Raw genomic sequence first — 20,618 nt, 5'->3', positions numbered from 1 at the left:
TGATGCTTTCTTGTCACTTATCGCCTTTTTCACTGCATTTGTTATCCAGACTGGGTTTTTTGTTCTATTTTTTTTTTTTGCACCCTTTCCCGCAGGAAAGGGTGCAAAAAAAATAGAACAAAAAACCCAGTCTGGATAACAAATGCAGTGAAAAAGGCGATAAGTGACAAGAAAGCATCATTCAAAAAATGGAAAAAGGATCACTATGTTTATTGATTTTCAAAGAATAACAATACACACTATGATACATGGTGGTCAAATGAATACATGAGTACCAACAATCTCCCGAACTTCACCACATACCCAAGTGCCTGCCCACCCACCCACCCCCCATCCCATTCCATACCCCTAACACCCAAAAGCACACAAAAAGAGTAAGTGAGAAACATTCTCCATTCCAGAATCTAGTTCAGTGTGTTAAGTCATACATTAAGTGAATGACTTCGAGCTCTAGGAGTCAAAGTGAGCCAAAGGGGTTCCCAGCAATGGCTAAAAGCATGGCCAAGTTTTGTGTCCAAGAAAGAAATTTGTAAACGGTCCATGGAAGTCTGCTGCACCACAAGGTACGCCAATGAGATAATGTAGGAGGGTTCGAGGAAATCCAGCAGTGCAAGATCACTTTTTTCCCCATCAACACTGCGCGAGCCAGAAAGCTCCAAAACCCTCTCGGGGAAGGGAGCGGCAGAAAGTCCAACGTGAACAACATAACAGGGCTGAAGGCAAAATTGTATGTCCACATATTCTGGATGTGTCCTCAAATCTGCTGCCAAAAGGTTTGCACCTTCATACAAGACCAAAACTGATGTCCAAGAGTAGCTGGAGAGTAAGAACATTTGAGGCATTGATCAGAAGCACACATCTTCGCCGGAACAAATATGAAGGGGATCAATGAAGATGCAGCAAGAATTTGTAGTTCATTTCAATCAATGTCACACTAGGTGTCAAACGAGCCGTTTTAGGGATCGCTCTCTTAACCATGTGGGCTGTCACCTCAGAGGCTAGGTCCAAAGACCACTTAGCGGCATACTGCTCATAAGGAAGCTCGCCCATACTTTCTTGAAGATGCCGGTGATGGAATCTCATGGGGATCAATACCTGGGCAGACAAACTCAAAGCCTCAGAGATGGACTCCATCCACCGATCAGTAAGAAAGTCCCATGGCAATGATCGGACATAAGAGAATAGCTGAAGGTAAGAAAGCCAGTCGTTCGCCTTCCAACCATGATCCCGTTTAAGGTCATCAAAGGATCCATCGGAGCGTACCAGTTGGAAAACGTAAAGGTTAGCATCGTCAGTCCACACACTGGGTGATGTAGGTGCTAGTCCAGAGGGAAAATTCCCAATACCCCTCAATGGTAAATAAGGAGTCACCTGAGATGAGATTCGGAGTTGCTGACACAGAAGTTTCCAAACGCGTCGCAGGGGTCGCAAGAAGAGGTCCCTCGTGGAGGAAGTCTTTGGAGGCAAATGTTGTACAAGCAGCAGGTAGCTAAACTGAAAGGGAGCACAAAGTATAAGTTCCTGTCGGGAAGTGGAGAAGTGACTAGTCCCGCGGAACCAGTCATTTATGTGTCTCATCTGGCACGCCTGGGACAACATCCGAAGGCTTTGCAATCCCAAACCGCCCAAGTCCTTAGGACGTGCCAGATGAGTCAAAGACAAACGTGCTCTCTTGCCATTCCACAAGTATTTTTGTAAACACTTTCCAATAAGTTTATCATGTTTAGCTGATAACAAAACAAGTAGCATTTGAAACACATAAAGCCATTGAGGCACCAATACCATATTATACAATGCTATTTTCCACAACAATGTTAAGGGATACACCCTCCATTTCGCTAATTTTGTAAGGTAGAACAAACTAGAGGGTATATGTTGAGAGCATATAGGACTGAGAGGTCAGGGGAGATAACACCCAGGTATGTAAGAGTTCCCGGAGCCCAGGCCAGAGGGAACGCACCCTGCCACTGAGTCTGAACTTCTGGAGATAAGGGCAGTACCATGGATTTTTGTTTGTTTAATGCCAGGCCCGAGTACATGCTAAACTCATCGAGCAAGTCCAACGCTCTGGGAAGAGAAACTTCGGGATCCCCCAGGGTCAGCAAAAGATCATCAGCGTATGCCAAGACCTGCAGTTGCGAGTCTCCCTCCGGCAACCCCTTTAACACGTCATCCCGCAAAAGCGTACGAAGAAAAGGATCCAAGTACAAAAGAAATAAGAGAGGGGACAGTGGACTGCCCTGTCTGGTGCCCCGGGCTATCGGAAATTCAGGGGAGCGTGAGCTATTCACCAAAACACAAGCCGTTGGGTCTGTATAAAGCAAGTGTACCATCTCTAAAAACCACCCCGCAAACCCCATGTAGGAAAGTACCTGAAAAAGGTAAACCCAGTTCACCTGGTCGAAGGCCTTAGCTGCATCTAAGCCAACTAGAACTCCCCGAAGACCAGCATCCCTTGACCGCTGCAGCGCCATGAGTAGTCTATGAACATTTAGGACAGAGTGGCGATGTGGTACGAATCCAACTTGTTCAGGGACAATCAGTGTAGGCAATAAAGTAGCCAGGCGATTAGCTAAAATTTTATCCAGAATTTTGATATCAACATTGAAGAGATGGGTCTGTATGATTCAATGTCTGTCCCAAGTTTTCCGGTATGGGTATTAAAGTTATAAACGCATGGTTGGCTCCCAAGGGGAATTTCCCCGCTGCAAGCTTACAAAGAGACACAGAGAGCAATTTATAAAACTCGGGGGAAAAGCCGTCTGGGCCCGGAGAAGTGCCACTGTTAAGTTGTTTGATCGCTGCTTGAAGTTCCTTTCCCTGTATCGGATGGTTCAAGGTAAGACGGTCATCATCCGTTGAAGATAATCATCAACCTCAGGTCCCCCTTGTGGGTCCCTCGAGGCATAAAAGTCTTTAGACTATGCCAAAAAACTTTCTACAATGTCAACAGTGGAATTCATCACCCTACCAGATTGAAGCAAAAGACTAGGAATGTAACGAGGAGGTCGCCGGGGCTTCGTCAGGCTCGCCAGAAGCCGACCCGATTTATTGCCAAATTTGTAATAGTAAAACCGAGAATAATGATGGTATTTCTGAGCGCGTTCATGTAGCATGGTGTTCAGGGCAACCTGAGCGTCGACCATGGCTTCCCGGGATTGAGAAGTCGGGTGCGCAAGATGCGCTCGTTTCATCTTTGTGTATTCTCCCTCTAGATGTAAAAGTCCCCGGGAAAGACGTTTTCGCTGTGCGACGACATAGGAAATAATATCTCCCCGAAGGACCTATTTAGCCGCCTCCCAAAACAAAAGTGGTGTGTCCTGATGTTGGGAATTAAAGGCCACATAATCCTCCCATTTCTGGGTAAGATACTTTTTAAAGTCAGAACTAGATGCTAGGTAGGATGGGAATTTCCAAGTCCCCCTTCTGAGAAGGTCATCGCCCCGTAAAAGACTGATGTAAATAGGACAATGATCCGAGACAGACAATGGGCCTACCATAGCGGAATGAACCTGAGACAGAGAGGCGGTTGAGGTCAAGATATAATCAATTCTCGAGAAGGTATTGTGAGCCCGAGACTGATGTGTAAAGTCCCTTTCAGTAGTATGAAGCAGGCACCAAGGATCAATAAGATCCAAAGTATTACAGAGAAAGGGAATACCCCTAGTAAGGCTAAAGGTCTGAGAGGAACCCGGGCCTGTCCTGTCTAATTCGGGATTGAGTACCTGATTAGGTCTCCCAGCAAGACCAAGGGGTGAACCGGGTCCCGCAACCCCAAGGTAACTAAAGAAGTGAAAAAAGCATGATCATAGTGGTTGGGAGCATATACAGCCAATAAATTAAATGTAAATCCAGACATGGTCACCTTGCACAATAAGATTCTCCCCAGAGAGTCCTTATAAAGTTGCTCAACCCTACCCGGGAACCCCATGCGTACCAACAGGACCACCCCTGCCTTCTTATTCGGGGATGAAGTAGAAAACACCTGGCCCACCCAACCTCTCAGCAACTTGGCATGTTCCTCATCGGTCAATCGGGTTTCTTGAAGACATGCCAAGTCCGCTCTATGATGCTGAAGGCGTTGAAGAATTTTACTTCTTTTTACAGGAGAGGTTATACCACATATATTCCAAGACAAAATACGAAAGGTCTTAGCACTCAGGAACTAGAAAAAGATAATAACCTTGCCCATCCCCTCATATAACTCTCCCAGGCTCCCAGCCAGGCCTAAGAGAGAATACAGAAAAGCACACACACCGAAAACACACAAAGAATGCATTTGAAAACCACAATAAGCACTGGAATGGAGAAAACAAACATCTGCAAAATATTCCACTCCCCCCCAACCCAAAGCCTCCCCCCAACATTCCCCATAACCCCCCCCACCCCCACCTCCACCCCAACCCCCAACCAGGAGCATGGCTTGCCAAGAACCCTCCAGGCTCCAGGGAAGCAAATCACGACAACGAGGCCTTCAGGGCCCTGTCCTCAAAAAACGGTTGCAATTACATGTCTTGAGAATTGAGATGACAATAAAAGAACAAAATCAAGTCCACCACCTTTGCCAGCAGAGTCACATTCGGACAATGGAAATCAAACAGAAGATGAAGAGGACTCCATGCGATTAATAAAATCTCCTGCCAGATCTACTGAGTCAAACACGTGCCACTTTCCATGTTGTTGAATTTTTAAGATGGCCGGATAAAGGAACATAAAGCAATGCTTCAGTTCCACCAGTTTAGCACAAAGGGGGTAGAAAACTTTGCACCGGTCTGTCAAGGCAGCAGAATAGTCCTGTCCAATTCTAATCGGGTGAGTCTAATACACCAGCGATTCTCTTTTAGCCCGGTATGCCTGAAGGATCTCCACTTTGTGGCGATAATTATGAAGCTTGCCAATGATCACTCTGGGGCGCTGTTCTGCTCTAGCATGGGAGCCCACCCGATGCACCTGCTCAAATCGGGCCGGTCCCAAAGAAGCCGGCATCGGCAGTTCGCTGGCCAACCACGACTCCACCACCGAGAGGAGCACAGAGTCCGCTATTGTCTCCAGGAGTCCTATGAATCTCAGGTTCCCACAGCGCGAGCGGTTCTCCAGGTCTTCCAATTTTTCCTGGCAGGAGCGCAACTGAGTAGTAAGCGTGGCCACCTCGGACTCCAGTGCAGAAGCCCCATCCTCCACCGCGGAAACCCGAGTCTCCAACTCGGTGACGCGGGTGAAATTATTCTCCAGCAATGATTCCAATTTGGCCAGCTGAGTCGAGATCTGCTCCATGCACGGCCCCAGCGCCTGCAGGATTACTTGCTGCAGTTCCGCTAGCATGACCGGAGTAAAGGCCAGGCTTTTCCCTTCTCCCGGTCTTTTTTAGCTGACTTCGAGGCCATCGCAGTCGGGGGCTTAGCCAGAAACTTGTCCATACAAAAGCAAGCGCTAAAGCTGACAAAAGCAGGCAGAAATTCGCAGTTAGATTCTCAAAAATAAGCGAGATGAGGAGCAGGGCTCTGGAGCCGGCACAGCGTGCTGCCTACCAGCTCACAGCATCACATGATCTCCCCCATTCTCTGTTTTAAAATCGTTTCCATTCATTTGCTTACCACAGAAGTCAGTCTTACCGGCCTGTAATTCCCTATTTCTTCCTTACTTCTACTTTTGTGGAAAGGGACTACATCCACCCTTCTCCAGTACTCCGGTACCACTCCCAACTCATTAAAAAGGTCAGTCAGAGGAGCTACCAGAACTTCCCTAAATTCCTTCAGCACCCTCAGATGTACACCATCTGGCCCCAGTACTTTATCTACTTTTATTTTAGCTAACTCCTCACGAAAACAACCCTCTGAAAATCTACCACTCCTCCATCCCTATTCATGTTTGCCTTCTGCGGTCCTGCTCCCCGCGCTTTAGCCGTGAACACAGAACAGAAATATTTTTAACAATTTGGCCTTTTCTTTATCAGCTTCTACATTTTCTTCCCCTTCACCTTTGAGTCCCACAATGCCACTTTTGTACTTCTTCCTATCACTAATATATCTAAAAAAATGTTTTGTCTCCCCATTTTACTGTGTCAGCTATTTTTCTTCCATTTGCATCTTTGCTTTCCTGACTATACGACCAGCCTCTCATAACTTTTCCAGATATTTTTGCCTGTCTTCCTCTTTTTGCGATCTTTTGTAGTTTATGAAAGTTAACCTCTTATTCCTTACCTTCTCAGCTACTACTTTTGAGAACCAAAGCGGCCTTCTTTTCCTCTTACTAACTTGCCTCACAAAAAGGTTTGTCGACCTTACAATCGCTCCTTTCAGTTTTGCCCACTGCATTTCCACTTCTTCAAGATGTTCCCATCCAGACAATAATTCCTTGATGTAAAACCTCATCCAAACAAAGTTAGCTTTTTAAAATCTAGAACCTTTGCTTTTGAATGAGCCCTCTCTATACCCATCTTAATATTAAACTGTACCATGCAGTGATCACTGGATGCCAGATGGTCACGACTGTAACATCAGAAACACTTTCCCCGATTGTAAGCAGTAAGTCCAGTATGACCCCCATCCCACTTGGGTTCTCCTTGTAGAGAATCTAGGATCTCCCTACTTCTAGAAGACCCCACATTAGGGATACCCCAATCAACATCTGGCATGTTAAAATCACCTATTAGGAAGACTTTCCCTTTTTTAGATATATTCCGAATGTCTACTATTAAATCTCTATCTACTTCTTCCGTCTCTGAAGGAGGCCTGTATATCACACCAATGTAAATATACAGTACTCCCCCGATATTCGTGGGGGTTCTGTTCCAGGAACCCCCGCGAATCTCAAAAAATCGCGAATACGGTTTTTCATGGGGGAGCCTGAAGAGGGTAGTGGGAGAGGGCAGCAGAAGAGCAGCCGGAGCGCCATGAGTGCAGGAAATTACTCGGGGTACATTCCGACCACCTCTTCCTGCACTAAGTCGGGCCTTATCCAATCAGGAGCTGATTTCCTGCACTTGTGGCACTCCGGCTGCTCTCTCCTACCTCTCCCGCTGCCCTCTCCTTGTCGGTGATTTGCGGTCTGAAAAGACCGCGAATGACCGGGGGAACACTGTATTCACCATTCCCTCTTTCCAAATTGATCCTCAGTGCCTCTTCCTTGCCCTGCAGATCCTGTAATTGTGTGGCTTTAAAATGATCTTTAATATGTAACGCTCCTCCTCCTCCTTTTCTTCCTACCCTGTCTTTCCTGAACAGATTATAGCCCGGTATATCTACATCCGAGTAATGATTCTCTGTGAACCATGTCTCTGTGATCGCCATTATATTCAACTCCTGTTCTTCCATCACAGCTTCTAAATCCAGAATCTTGTTTCCCATACTTCTAGCTTTAGTATAGAGGCATTCAGTGACTTGCTTACCTGAGGGCTTATTCTTACCTGGGAGTTTTGATCACCCTGCCCCAACATTTCTAGTTTAAAGCTCTCTTCAGTAGATTAGCAAGCCTGCTGACAAAGACACTTCTTTCCTTCTTTGATAGATGCACAACATCCCTGCTTAACAGTCATTGCAAAATCATCCCATGATCCAAGAAGCCAAAATACTCTCTATGACACCATCCACATAGCCACACATTCATCTCCAGGAAGCAAGCTTCTCTGCCCTGGCCTTTACCCTCGACAGGGAGGATGGACGAGAATACCACCTGTGCACCTGACTACTTCACCTTCTCTCCCAGAGTCACAAAGTCACTTTTGACATGTTTGCAGGGGTACCTGGCAGTATCGTTAGGGCCAATGTAGATGAGCAGCATCGGATAGTAGTCATCAGACTTGATAAGTCTCGGCAAGCTCTCCTTAAAGCACAGTTACTTACCGTAACAGTTGTTATCCAGGGACAGCAGACAGCTATTCTCACAAGTAGGTGACGTGATCCAACGGAGCCCCGATGCAGACGCCTCGCAGTCTTGCTTGAAGAAACTCGAAGTTTTCGAGTCGCCCGCACGGCGCATGCCATGGGATGTGAGAATAGTTGCCTGCTGTCCCTGGATAACAATTATTACGGTAAGTAACTGTGCTTTATCCCAGGACAAGCAGGCAAGTATTCTCACTAGTGGGTGACCTCCAAGCTAACCAAAGTGGGATGGTGGGAGAGTTGGCAACTTAGGAGAATAAATTTTGCAATACTGTTTGGCCAAACTGTCCATCCCGTCTGGAGAAAGCATCCAGACAATAGTGAGAAGTGAAGGTATGAACCGAGGACCATGTAGCAGCTTTACAAATTTCCTCAATAGGTGTAGATCTGAGGAAAGCTACAGAAGCTGTCATTGCTCTGACCTTATGGGCTGTGACTTTACTGTGAAGGGGTAATCCAGCCTGGGCATAGCAGAAAGAGATGCAAGCCGCCATCCAGTTGGAGATGGTATGCTTAGAGATAGGACGTCCCAACTTGTTCGGATCAAAGGAGATGAAAAGTTGAGGAGCAGTTCTGTGCGGTTTGGTGTGTTCCAGATAGAAAGCCAAAGCACGCTTACAGTCCAGAGTATGAAGAGCTGATTCTCCAGGATGAGAATGAGGCTTTGGAAAAAACACTGGAAGAACAATGGATTGATTGAGATGAAATTCCGAGACAACTTTAGGAAGGAATTTTGGATGAGTGCGAAGAACCACCTTATCATGATTGAACACTGTAAAAGGTAGATCCGCAACCAATGCTTGAAGCTCACTAACTCGACGAGCAGAAATGAGGCCAATGAGAAACACAACTTTCCAAGTGAGATACTTCAGATGAGCCTTGTCAATAGGTTCAAATGGAGGTTTCATAAGCTGAGAAAGAACAATATTGAGGTCCCAAACCACTGGAGGTGGTTTGAGAGGAGGATTGACATGGAAAAGTCCCTTCATGAATCTGGAAACCACAGGATGAGCAGAGAGAGGTTTCCCTTGAAGCGGCTGATGGAAAGCAGCAATTGCACTAAGATGGACTCGTATCGATGTAGACTTGAGGCCAGAATGAGAAAGGTGCAAAAGATAGTCCAAAACTGAAGATAAGGAGGAATGTTGAGGCTCCTGATGATGAGAAAAACACCAAGTAGAAAATCTAGTCCATTTCTGGTGATAGCATTGTCTAGTAGCAGGCTTCCGTGAAGCTTCCAAAACATCCTTGTGAAAACTGGAGAGGAGTTACGTTGAGAGGAACCAAGCTGTCAGGTGAAGAGACTGCAGGTTGGGATGAAGCAGAGATCCCTGATGCTGTGTAAGCAGCGATGGAAACACTGGTAGAAGGAAGGGCTCCCTGCTGCTGAGTTGAAGTAGAAGGGAGTACCAAGGTTGCCTGGGCCACCAAGGAGCAATCAGAATCATGGTGGCATGGTCGGACTTCAGCTTGACCAGAGTCTTTTGAATGAGAGGAAATGGAGTTAACGCATACAGAAAGAGATTCGTCCAGTCCAGAAGAAAAGCATCTGCCTCGAGGCGATGAGGAGTGTAGATCCTAGAGCAGAACTGAGGCAGCTTGAAGTGGGGGGGGGCTGCGAAGAGGTCTATCTGAGGCGTTCCCCACAGAAAGAAAATGCGATGAAGGGGTGTGGAATGGAGAGTTCATTCGTGAGGTTGGAGAAGACGACTCAAGTTGTCTGCTAAGGCATTGTCCGCCCCCTGAATGTAGACAGCTTTGAGGAAGGTGTTGTGGCGAATTGCCCAATCCCAAACTTTCAGAGCCTCTTGACAGAGGGAGGCTGATCCCGTGCCTCCCTGTTTGTTGACATAATACATGGCGACTTGGTTGTCCGTGCGAATAAGGACTACACGGTCGTGAAGCAGATGTTGAAAAGCATTGAGAGCATTGAAGATCGCCCTGAGTTCCAGGAGATTGATGTAAAACTGTTGATCCGTACTGGTCCAATAGCCTTGAGTACGGAGACCATCCAGATGAGCCCCCCAAGAGTAAGTCAAAGAGTCAATCGTGAGCACCTTCTGATGGGGGGGACGTGTGAAAAAGTAAGCCTCTGGATAGATTGGAAGAGAGCATCCACCAGCGAAGAGACTGTGTCAGAGGAGTGACCTGGATGTGTCGAGTCAGAGGGTCGGAAACCTCTGCCAGTGACCACTAAGGAATTCTGAGGTGAAGTCTGGCAAAAGGAGTCACGTGTACTGGCCCAGAAGAACCATCATGTGCCTCGCCGAGATGGACGTGCGAGAGGACACTGAATGACAAAGATGGAGAAGAGCTTCCAGACGTTGCGGAGGGAGGAACGCTCTGAGTTGGATAGTATCCAGAACAGCTCCGATAAAGGGAAGAGTCTGGGAAGGTTGTAGATGGGATTTTGGAAAGTTGATCTCGAACCCCAGACTCTGCAGAAACCAGATAGTGCGCTGAGTCACCAGGACGACTCCCTGAGACGTGGAATCCTTTATGAGCCAGTTGTCCAGGTAGGGAAACACCTGAAGACCATGGTTCCTGAGCACTGCGGCCACCACAACCAGACACTTGGTGAAGACTCTGGGTGACGATGCCAGGCCGAAAGGGAGCACTTGGTATTGAAGATGAAGATGTCCCACCCGAAATCTGAGGTATTGACGGGAGGCTGGATGAATGGGAATGTGTGTGTAGGCCTCCTTGAGATCCAGAGAGCATAACCAGTCGTTCTGCTCGAGGAGGGGATACAGAGATGCCAGGGTCAGCATGCAAAACTTTTCTTTGACCAGATATTTGTTGAGCACTATGAGATCCAAAATAGAACACAATCACCTGTCTTCTTCGGAACAAGGAAATACCGGGAGTAAAAACCCTTGTTCTGTTGAGCCAAAGGAACCGGCTCGACAGCCCGGAGCTGCAGCAAAGCTTGAGTTTCCTGAAGAAGAAGGGCGGTCTGGGCCGAGGAGGAAGGATACTCTCTTGGAGGATGTTCCGGAGGAACTTGATGGAACTGAAGAGAATATCTCTCCCTTAGGATGGAAAGGACCCAGAGGTCGGTGGTAAAAATGATGGAGACGACCTCCGATAGGGGGAAAAACGGGGAAAGGCAGAACGACTGACGTTATGCTTTGAAGGAGACAGTCAAAAAGGCTGAGGAACCTTGGGGACAGCAGACATCTGAGGCTTCTGCTGCTGCTTCTGTGGATGCTGCCTCTTAACAGAAGCCTGTTTAGGTGGAAAACGCCGCTGGCAAATCAAAGGCAGGCGTGAAGGACGAGGAGGAGTTGGCTTTGGCTTCAGGCGGAGAATAGATTAGAAAGACTTCTCATGGTCCGAAAGCTTCTTGGTTGCCGCCTCAATGGACTCATCGAAGAGGGTCAGTACCAGCGCACGGGACATTAGCCAGCCTGTCCTGCAGATTGGGGTCCATGTTGATGGTCCGGAGCCACGCAAGGCGTCGCATGGCTACCGAACAAGCAGTAGCCCGAGCAGACAGCTCAAAGGCATCGTATGAGGACTGCATCAGTTGCAACCGGAGTTGGGACAAAGAAGCCAGGACTTCCTGGTATTCAAAAATGTGCTCGAGAATCCAAGTAGGGCATGAACTTGGGAAGGACAGACAGGAAAAATTCAAAATAGGTAATAAAATGAAAATTGTAATTGAGAACTCTGAACGTCATCATAGAGTTCTGGTAAATGTGCCTGCCGAACCTGTCTTGCCCTCCCTACCAGGTGGAACAGTGGCATAGACCTGGGAGGTGTGAGACCGCTTCAATGAAGATTCCACCAAAAGGGATTGATGGGATAGCTGGGCACCGTCAAACCCCTTATGATGAACCGTGTGGTATCTGGAATCCAATTTTCCCAGAACAGCGGGGATGGAATAGGGGGTCTCCAGACAGCGGACAAAGGTCTGATCCAGCAGCTTATGAAGAGGAAGCTTGAGGGATTCAGCAGGAGGTTGAGGGAGATGCATGGTCTCGAGATACTCCTTTGAAAATTTGGACCCAGTGTCCAGTTGAATGTCCAAGTCAGCTGCCATCTGATGGAGAAAAGAAGAAAAAGACAGCTGGTCAGCCAAAGCAGTGCCTCGAGAGGGACTCGAGGACGTCGATCCAATAAGGACGGGGATCTAGATGGAGAAAAAGACCCCACCATGTCCTCGAAATCTAGTAGTGGAGTAGGAGAAGTAGCCGGTGGAGAATACTGACGAAAAGGCTTTTTCATATGAGGCGAGGCATGCCTGGATGAGTGCTTCGAAGAGTGCCTCGATCGATGATGCGAGCTGTGTCTTGAAGCAGGCCTGGACAAACGAGGTGAATGTGTCTTCGCTGAGGCCCCCAGAGAGTGTATGGGATTGGAAGCGGTGGATCAAAGCAGAGGTGGTTGACTGGAAGAACCACGAGGCACTCGCAAAGACTCAAGCCTTTGCATCGAGTGGATAGGTTCCAATGGAGGCACTCGCAAAGACTCTACTCCTTGCATCGAGTGAATCGGTTCCAATGGAGGCATGGGAAAAGACTCTGCTCCTTGCGATGCATGCATCGATGCCAGACCAGAGACTCGCAGAGACTCTGCTCCCTGTAGAGAGTGTGCGTACGGCTGAGGCACCGGAGGCGGCTCAACCTCGCGGGAGACCTCCGCGTGCCCAGGCTGGATTTGAGAGAGAAGCTTCGGCCCTATTGTGGTAAAGAGCTGAATGAATTGCTTCTCAAGTAAGGTCTGGAACGAAGCCGGCAAGGATGGATCCGCGTCACCAACGGGACCACCTGCACGGGCTTCATGCTCCTTCGAGGCAGTGTGAGAGTGCTTGGACTTAGAAGCCTTGGGCACTTTAAGCACTACTGGGGGAATGGGCTGCTGCGCTATCTGACCTGAAGAGATAGAGGAAGGCACCGCAGCCTGCGTCGAAGACAGAGCCGGTACAAACGATGCCGGTTTGATAAGGCTCGGAGCAGAAGATGTGGAAGCCTGGAGAGCCTCGGGAGAGGTCGATGGTGAAGCACCCTTTGATGACGAAAGCTCCATCAAAGACTCCATGCTGTATAGCTGCTCCCACAAGATGTAACGATGCTTGTAAGCACGGGCTGTAAGTATTGAGCAAGGCCGGCATGACTTCGGGAGGTGTTGAGGCCCGAGACACCGAAGACATCGTCAATGAGGGTCCGTCAGTGAAATCGTGCACTGACACTTGGAACACTTTTTAAAACCGGTAGCAGGCCGGGACATAGGCCGGAAGAGCTCCGCCGCAAGATTGAGGCCACGTGGCCTGCCCAGTTGAATGGATGGAAGCAATTTTTTTATTTTTTTTTTTAAAAACAAGAAAAGTATGACGAAAATCAGCGATTAAGAGAAAAAGAACCCAAAACTGCGGGCACAAGTGAAAATACTTCACGCAGAGAGTTGAAGACGGACTTCTCGGCTCTGTGGAAAAGTAAGAACTGAGGAGACGTGCCCTGCGCTGGTTGGGAAGGCACTCGCGAATGCGCGGTGCGGGCGACTCAAAACTTCGAGTTTCTTCAAGCAAGACTGCTTGTGAAGCGTCCACATCGGGGCTCCGTTGGATCACGTCACCCACTTGTGAGAATACCTGCCTGCTTGTCCTGGGATAACATCTTGGATTTTGGCACCAGGCAGATGCAGATGGAAGCTTCTGTACTCCTAGTGGTCATGGATCTAGTAATTTTGGGGATTTCAAGCTTTGGTCCTTCTTCTCCTTGGGATGCTCTCATCTCCTCCACTTCCAGGACAGCATACCGGTTCTTCAGTTCAAGGGCGGAGGGAGTCACAGTACCAATCTTGCAGTGTTCCGTAATCTTGAGTCCAGCTACCTTCCCTCAGTATAGCCTCTTCTTCCCCACTGCTGGAAATCTTTGATGCCTCATTAACCATTTCATCGATGTACCTCTCATTCTCACGGATGCTTCTCAGTCTTGACACCTCCTCTCTCAGTTTACAACCAAGAGCACATCATAGTTGGCATGATGGAGATTTCACAAACAGGGTTTAAACATGGGTGACTGGGGCCTGCACAGAGTGGTGGGTGTGGCTCTGACCACATTGTTGGACAGATTGGATAGACTGTGTGATCTTTATCTGACACATAAAATACTATATGTTACTATATTACTTCGTGTGTCTAAGTGCTTTGAAAATTAGCCCCAATATGTTACATTGGTGAACTGCACAGGCCTCCTTCACAGACAGATGAAATGCACAGAGATTTAGTTAAAGACATAAATATACCTGTGAAATGGAAAGTAATACTAATAGGTGATTTTAATATGCCAAATGCTGATTGATGTATTGCTATTTTGGGGTCTTCTAGTAGTAGGGAGATCCTGGATTCTATACAGGAGGAACTATTTTAACAGTTCGTAATGGAACTGGGGCCATACTGGACTTATTGTTTAAGAAAGGGAAAATTATTTCTAAAATTATAGTGGATGATCATCTGGCATCCAGTGATCACTGGATGGTATGGTTTAATATTAAAACAGTTGTAGAGAGGATGAATTCAAAAGTAATGGTTCTAGACTTTAAAAAACTAATTTTGTTCAGATGGGCATTGCTTCAAGGAAATGTATGGATGGGAACATCTGAAAGAAGTAGGAAAGCAGTGAGCAAAAGTGAAGGGAGCTATTGTAAGGGCAATAAACCCTTTTATAAGGAAAATAAATAACAGAAAGAGGAAATGAGGGCCACATTTTTTAGATATGTTAGTGATAGAAAGAAGAGCAAAAGTGGCATTGTGAGACTCAAAGGTGAAGGGAAGAAATATGTAGAAGTTGATAAAGATAAGGTATAATTGCTTTTTTTAATTGAAATTTTTTTGAAATTTTACAAATACAAAAGTATAAGAATAAAACAAAACAATAAGCTGTAGATTCTAAAATATACATAATAACATGCAAAATATAGCATAGTTAATATACAAAGTAAAATTAATTGGGATTTACATGAGTCCTTACATATTCATCAAAAGAGGGGTCCAAATTTTTGTGAATCTGGCTAAGTTATTTTGTTTGAATATTATTTCTATATTTGATTAATTCTTAAAAGTATTTTCTATTTAATTAGTTTTTTTTATAATACTTTATTATTTTGGAATATTCGTTTTATTTTTAACAGTATGTTATTGAGAGTTCTATATATTCTTGTTAGGATGCTTTATATCTCATTTACGCTATCTTTATTTTCCTATCTACTATTTGCTAATTTATTTGTCTTTGGTACTTTAGTTAGATTGTGAGCCTTCGGGACAGTAAGGGAATTTCAAAGTACCCATTCTTTATTTATTTATCTTATTTTATTGTATCCTCAAATGTATATTTCTATGTAAACCGCTTAGAACTTAACGGATTTAGCGGTATATAAGAAATAAATAACATAACATAACATAACATTTTTTCCTCATACTTTCTGATGACACAAAGGTGATTCCACCATTTGTAAAAATTAAGCCTAGAATTGGCTAAGGCAATCATGAAATCAAATATTTTTTAATATAACGGTGGTATTGATATATCTGGATTAGAGGAACGCAATATAATTGATTTATATGACATGGGCAACTCATTAATTGCTTATTAAATATTTCTGCTCTGTGTTTTCAGCTGAAGAGCTGGGAACAGGACCACAAAAAACAAACACAAATAGAAATGGAGATATGATAGTCCTGAACGATTTTCAGAGAACAGCTAGCGAAAGATGAAGAAAGTGATGAGGCCAGATGGCATATATCTAAGGATACTGAAGAAACTTAGGGAAGTTCTAGTGGTTCCGCAATCTAATCTTTTCAAGGATTGTCTAGAGTTAGGAGTAGTCCCAGAGGACTGGAGAGGGGCAGATGTCATACTTCTCCACAATAGTAGAGGTAAAGAATAAGTTGGGAACTATAGGCCAGTAAGTCTCACTTCTGTGGTAAATAAATTAATGGAAACATTTATAAAACAGACAATAGTAAAGTTTTTAGATTTGGGGGCCCAAGAAAACACGATTTCACTAAACAAATCTGAATAATTTCTTTGATTGGGTGACCAGAGAGTTGGATCAGGAGAGAATGCTAGATGTGAATTTAAATTTTAGCAAAGCCTTTGACAAAGTTCTACATAGATGACTAATAAATAAAATGGGTGCCCTCTGTATGGACCCTAAACTGGCTAACAGGGTTAGGAACTGGTTGAGTAGAAGGCGATGGAGAGTAGTGGTAAATTGAGTTCATTAGAGGAAAAGGGTGTTACCAGTGACATATTGCAAGGTTCAGTTCTTGGGCTGGTTCTTTTAACATTTTTGTAAGTGATGTTGCTGTAGGGCTGTTTAATAAGGTTGCCTCTTTGTAGTTGATACCAAAATCTACAACAGGGTAGACACCCTTGATGATGTGTGACTAACAGGAGGAAGGACCTAGCAAAGCTTTAAGAATGGTCCAGTATTTGGCAGCTAAAATTGAATACTAAAAAATGCAGGCTCATGCATTTAGGTTGCAAAAACCTGAGGGAACCATATAATTTAGGGGTGAATAACTTTTCTTTATGAAAGAACAGGATTTAGGTATGACCATATATGATGATTTTAAGGTGGCCAAACAGGTAAAAAAGGCGAAGGCTTGGGTGCCTAGAGAGAGGGATGACCAGTAAGAAAAAGGAGGTGATGATGCCTCTGTATAAGACTCTGTGGATAGTAATTCCCAATGAATGCATTGGCTTCCTACCTGCAAATTATTCAGAACCTTTTTTTAGGATTAAGCTGTTTTATAAGAGCTCCAGATTAGATTAGATTAGATGGGGTGCTGATGCAGGAGGGGGCACTGAAACAAAAGTTGACTCAAGATGTCTCAATCCCTTGAGCCAACCCTGCACACCCCATCACCACCCTGCTGCAGGTCTGGAACAGGTCACCCTCCTTCCTCGTTAGTACAAGGGCACAGGAGGAGATTATATATACCATAGTGACTTTTGGAGGGTCTCCAAAGGAACAAGGGTCTTGAAAAACAACATTAGTATAATAAATAGAAAAACAAATACACATACTTGCCACATACTATGATAATTTGTTTAAAAGTATTAATGTAATTCTCTTTTAATATCTCCTTAGATAAAAGATCATCATAAAATTATTGTAAGGTACAAAACCTTCCCCACACACTTGTTATAGTCATTTGTCTCTACTATAGTAAAAATTATTTTCAAATGCATATAAAATATTTTCAGAAAACTATTTTTTATGAGTCTCTTGGCTTGGCCTGTATTACCTGGTAGGAGTCTTTTTGTCTTCCTCTGAAATCAGGAACCACACAAAGTCTGCGTAACTCATTTGGCCTTCCTTTTGTACAGTGTTACCTCTGAAACATACAATATGTGGAATCATTTTTAAAACAGAGCAAAAACAAAAAACCTTTGATCCACAATATTACTGGGGAAAACCAAAAAGAAAAGGTAGAACAATTGTTTCTGGATAACTCAGGATATATTTATTCAAAATAATACATAAAAAAATATAAAAACATAAATTATAAAAACAAGACACTTTGGGCTCCTTTTACTAAGGTGCACTAGCGGTTTTAGCGCATGCTACAATGCTGCACGCGCTAAACGCTAACACCTCCATAGAGCTGGCATTAGTATTTTTCATTTAGCGTGTAGTTTGTACGCGCTAATCTTTAGCCTGCGCTAAAAACGCTAGTGCACCTTAGTAAAAGGAGCCCTTTGACTTATGAAGACAATCCATCTATTCAACAATATAATTAATGATATGGTTAAAAACAACCAATATGTTCACAATGTAGGTAAATCTTCTCTTCTTCAATATGGATCAACCTGAAACAACACCAGCAGTCAGGTCAATGTGTTGTGGGGACCCGAAATAACACCTGTAGTCAGGTCAACATGTTGTTGGGACCCAATACAGTCCATGTTTCAGCAGAAATGTACCTTCATCAGGGGTCCTTAAAAAGAAAAAAATAGTAAAATAACGAATTTGGAGATGTAAAAAACATCTGAGGTACCAAAATGAATAGTGATTCACTGGAAATAGGATCAAAACTGGATGTTATCACTTTAAGGTGATAAAGATATGAAAATGTTGTCCAAAATGTGAATGAAAACATCCAAAATGTGTAAAGCTCTCAGAGGGTGTAATACCGTGTTTCCCTAAAAATAAGACAGTCTTATATAAATTTTGGGTCCAAAAAATGCACTAGGGCTTATTTTCAGGGATGATTTATTTTTTTTCCATGTACAACAATCATCTCTCCCTTCCTCTCCTCCACCCCAATTCTTCCTCTTTCCTTTCTCCCCTCCCCCAAGTGCAACATTTTTCCTCCCCTCTCCCCCACCCCCTTGTGCAGCATATTCTGCACATTTGTGCAGCATATTCTGTCCACCGACCTTCTCACCGTGAAACTGACATACCTCCGCTCCGAGGCCTCAAAAAATAGCAGCAGCAGCAACACTTTGAAAGGGGCTGCTTCACAGCATTCCCCGCCAGCACTTACATCTATCAAATAATAAGATAAATACATACCACCCCCCTACTTTCCCTCCCACCCACCCTGGATGTGTGGGTGGGAGGGAGGGTAGGGGGGAGGTAACACTAATGATCAATTTTTACAAAATTTCACTAATGAACCCCAAATCTCTTTGAATTTATTATAGTGTCCCAATTGTATTGAATTCATTCGCTCAAACTTATAGAATTGGCACAAGGTTTCCCACCAAAAATTATGATTTATTCTATCCCAATTTTTCCAATTTTTTGTAATTAGCTGCATAGCAACTCCTGTCATGATAAGAAATAACCTATTCTTATTTGCGTTGATTGAACTCTTGGGTATTAAGAGAGTTCCAAATAACATTATGGGCTCCTTTTACTAAGCTGTGATAGTGGTTTTAGTGCACGCTAGATGCTAACGCCAGCATTGAGCTGGCGTTAGTTCTAGCCGTGTAGTACGGATTTAGCATGCGCGGCAATTCAGCACACACTAAAAATGCTAGCACACCTTAGTAAAAAGAGCCCTATGTCATATGACAGTGACATTGAAACTTTCAATATTGTATTGATTTTACCCCATATTGATCTCCATTCAAGGGAAAATAGAACAGCAGATGATCCAGTGTCCCTATATCAAGATGACAGTGCCAGCAGCATTAAGAACATAAGAACATAAGTAGTCGCCTCCGCCAGGGCAGACCAGAGGTCCATCCCGCCCAGCGGTCCGCTCACGCGGCGGCCCATCAGGCATATTGCCTGAGCAGCAGTCCCTGACTAATTTTATACCTACCTCTACATTTATCTCTAAACCTTCCACTGCTCTTATCTGTACCCCTCAATCCCTTTGTCCTCCAGGAACCTATCCAGGTCTTCCTTGAAACCCTGTACTGTGCTATTTCCTATCACGGCTTCCGGAAGGGTGTTCCATGTGTCCACCACCCTCTGTGTGAAAAAAAATTTCCTTGCGTTTGTTCTAAACCTGTCCCCCTTCAATTTCATCGAGTGGCCCCTTGTTTTTGTGGTTTCTTTCAAATTGAAAAATCTGTCCTTGTCAACCTTTTCGATGCCCCTCAGGATCTTGAAGGTCTCTATCATGTCTCCTCTGAGTCTCCGCTTCTCCAGGGAGAACAGCCCCAGCTTTTTCAGTCTGTCAGTGTATGTAAGGTTTTCCATACCCTTAATCAGTTTAGTTGCTCTTCTCTGGACTCCCTCAAGCATTGCCATGTCCTTTTTGAGGTACGGTGACCAGTACTGTACACAGTATTCCAGATGGGGGCGCACCATAGCCCGGTACAGTGGCAGGATGACTTCCTTCGTTCTGGTCGAGATACCCTTCTTAATGATACCTAGCATTTGGTTTGCTTTCCTCGAGGCTGTGGCGCACTGTGCTGACGCCTTCAATGTCGTGTCTACCATCACTCCCAGGTCTCTTTCCAGCTTACTGACCCCTAGCATTGTTCCCCCCATTTTGTAAGTGAACATCGGGTTCCTTCTCCCTACATGCATGACCTTGCACTTCCCCACGTTGAAGCTCATTTGCCACTTTTTTGCCCATTCTTCCAGTGTCGTAAGATCCCTTTGGAGATCCTCGCAATCTACCGTGGTTTCAACCCTGCTGAATAGTTTGGTATCATCAGCGAATTTGATGACCTCACATTTTGTTCCCGCCTCCAGGTCGTCGATGAATATGTTAAATAGGAGCGGTCCCAGCACCGACCCTTGAGGAACCCCGCTCGTGACCCCTTGCCAGTCCGAGTAGTGGCCCTTTACACCAACCCTCTGCTTCCTCTCCGACAGCCAGTTTTTAATCCATCGGTGGACCTCCCCTCGCACCCCATGATTCCATAGTTTCCTGAGCAATCGCTCATGTGGTACCTTATCGAAGGCTTTCTGAAAGTCTAGGTAAATTATGTCTATGGGTTCACCTTTGTCCACCTGGCTATTTACCCTCTCAAAGAAGTATAACAAATTTGTGAGGCACGACCTACCCTTGCAGAACCCATGCTGGCTCGACCTTAGCTGTCCATTTTTTTCGATATGATCACAGATGCCGTCCTTAATCAGTGCCTCCATCATCTTTCCCGGGACCGATGTGAGGCTCACCGGCCTGTAGTTTCCCGGGTCGCTCCTTGAACCCTTCTTGAAGATGGGCGTGACATTAGCTATTTTCCAGTCCTCCGGGATCTCTCCAGTTTTTAGGGATAGGTTGCATATTTGCTGAAGTGTCTCTGCTATTTCATTCCT

General features: G+C 45.1%; 1 protein-coding gene across 11 annotated transcripts in view; it reads right to left on the bottom strand.

Moving 5' to 3' along the window:
- PPP2R3A (protein phosphatase 2 regulatory subunit B''alpha) overlaps nucleotides 1-20,618 on the bottom strand; it is a 1,177,159-nt gene that overhangs the window by 355,912 nt on the left and 800,629 nt on the right. For all 11 annotated transcript variants that reach the window (XR_004540589.1, XR_004540590.1, XR_004540592.1 and 8 more), the window contains one exon: nucleotides 17,137-17,226. Coding sequence is in view for 8 of the 11 variants with exons in the window: in XM_033957843.1 (XP_033813734.1) it covers nucleotides 17,137-17,226 (90 nt within the window). In the remaining 3 variants the exon portion in view is untranslated. The remainder of the gene's footprint in view (nucleotides 1-17,136; nucleotides 17,227-20,618) is intronic.

This window comes from Geotrypetes seraphini, chromosome 9, assembly GCF_902459505.1.
Source record: "Geotrypetes seraphini chromosome 9, aGeoSer1.1, whole genome shotgun sequence".
Classification (NCBI taxonomy): domain Eukaryota; kingdom Metazoa; phylum Chordata; class Amphibia; order Gymnophiona; family Dermophiidae; genus Geotrypetes; species Geotrypetes seraphini.
This window is presented reverse-complemented; position numbering and strand designations above follow the sequence as displayed.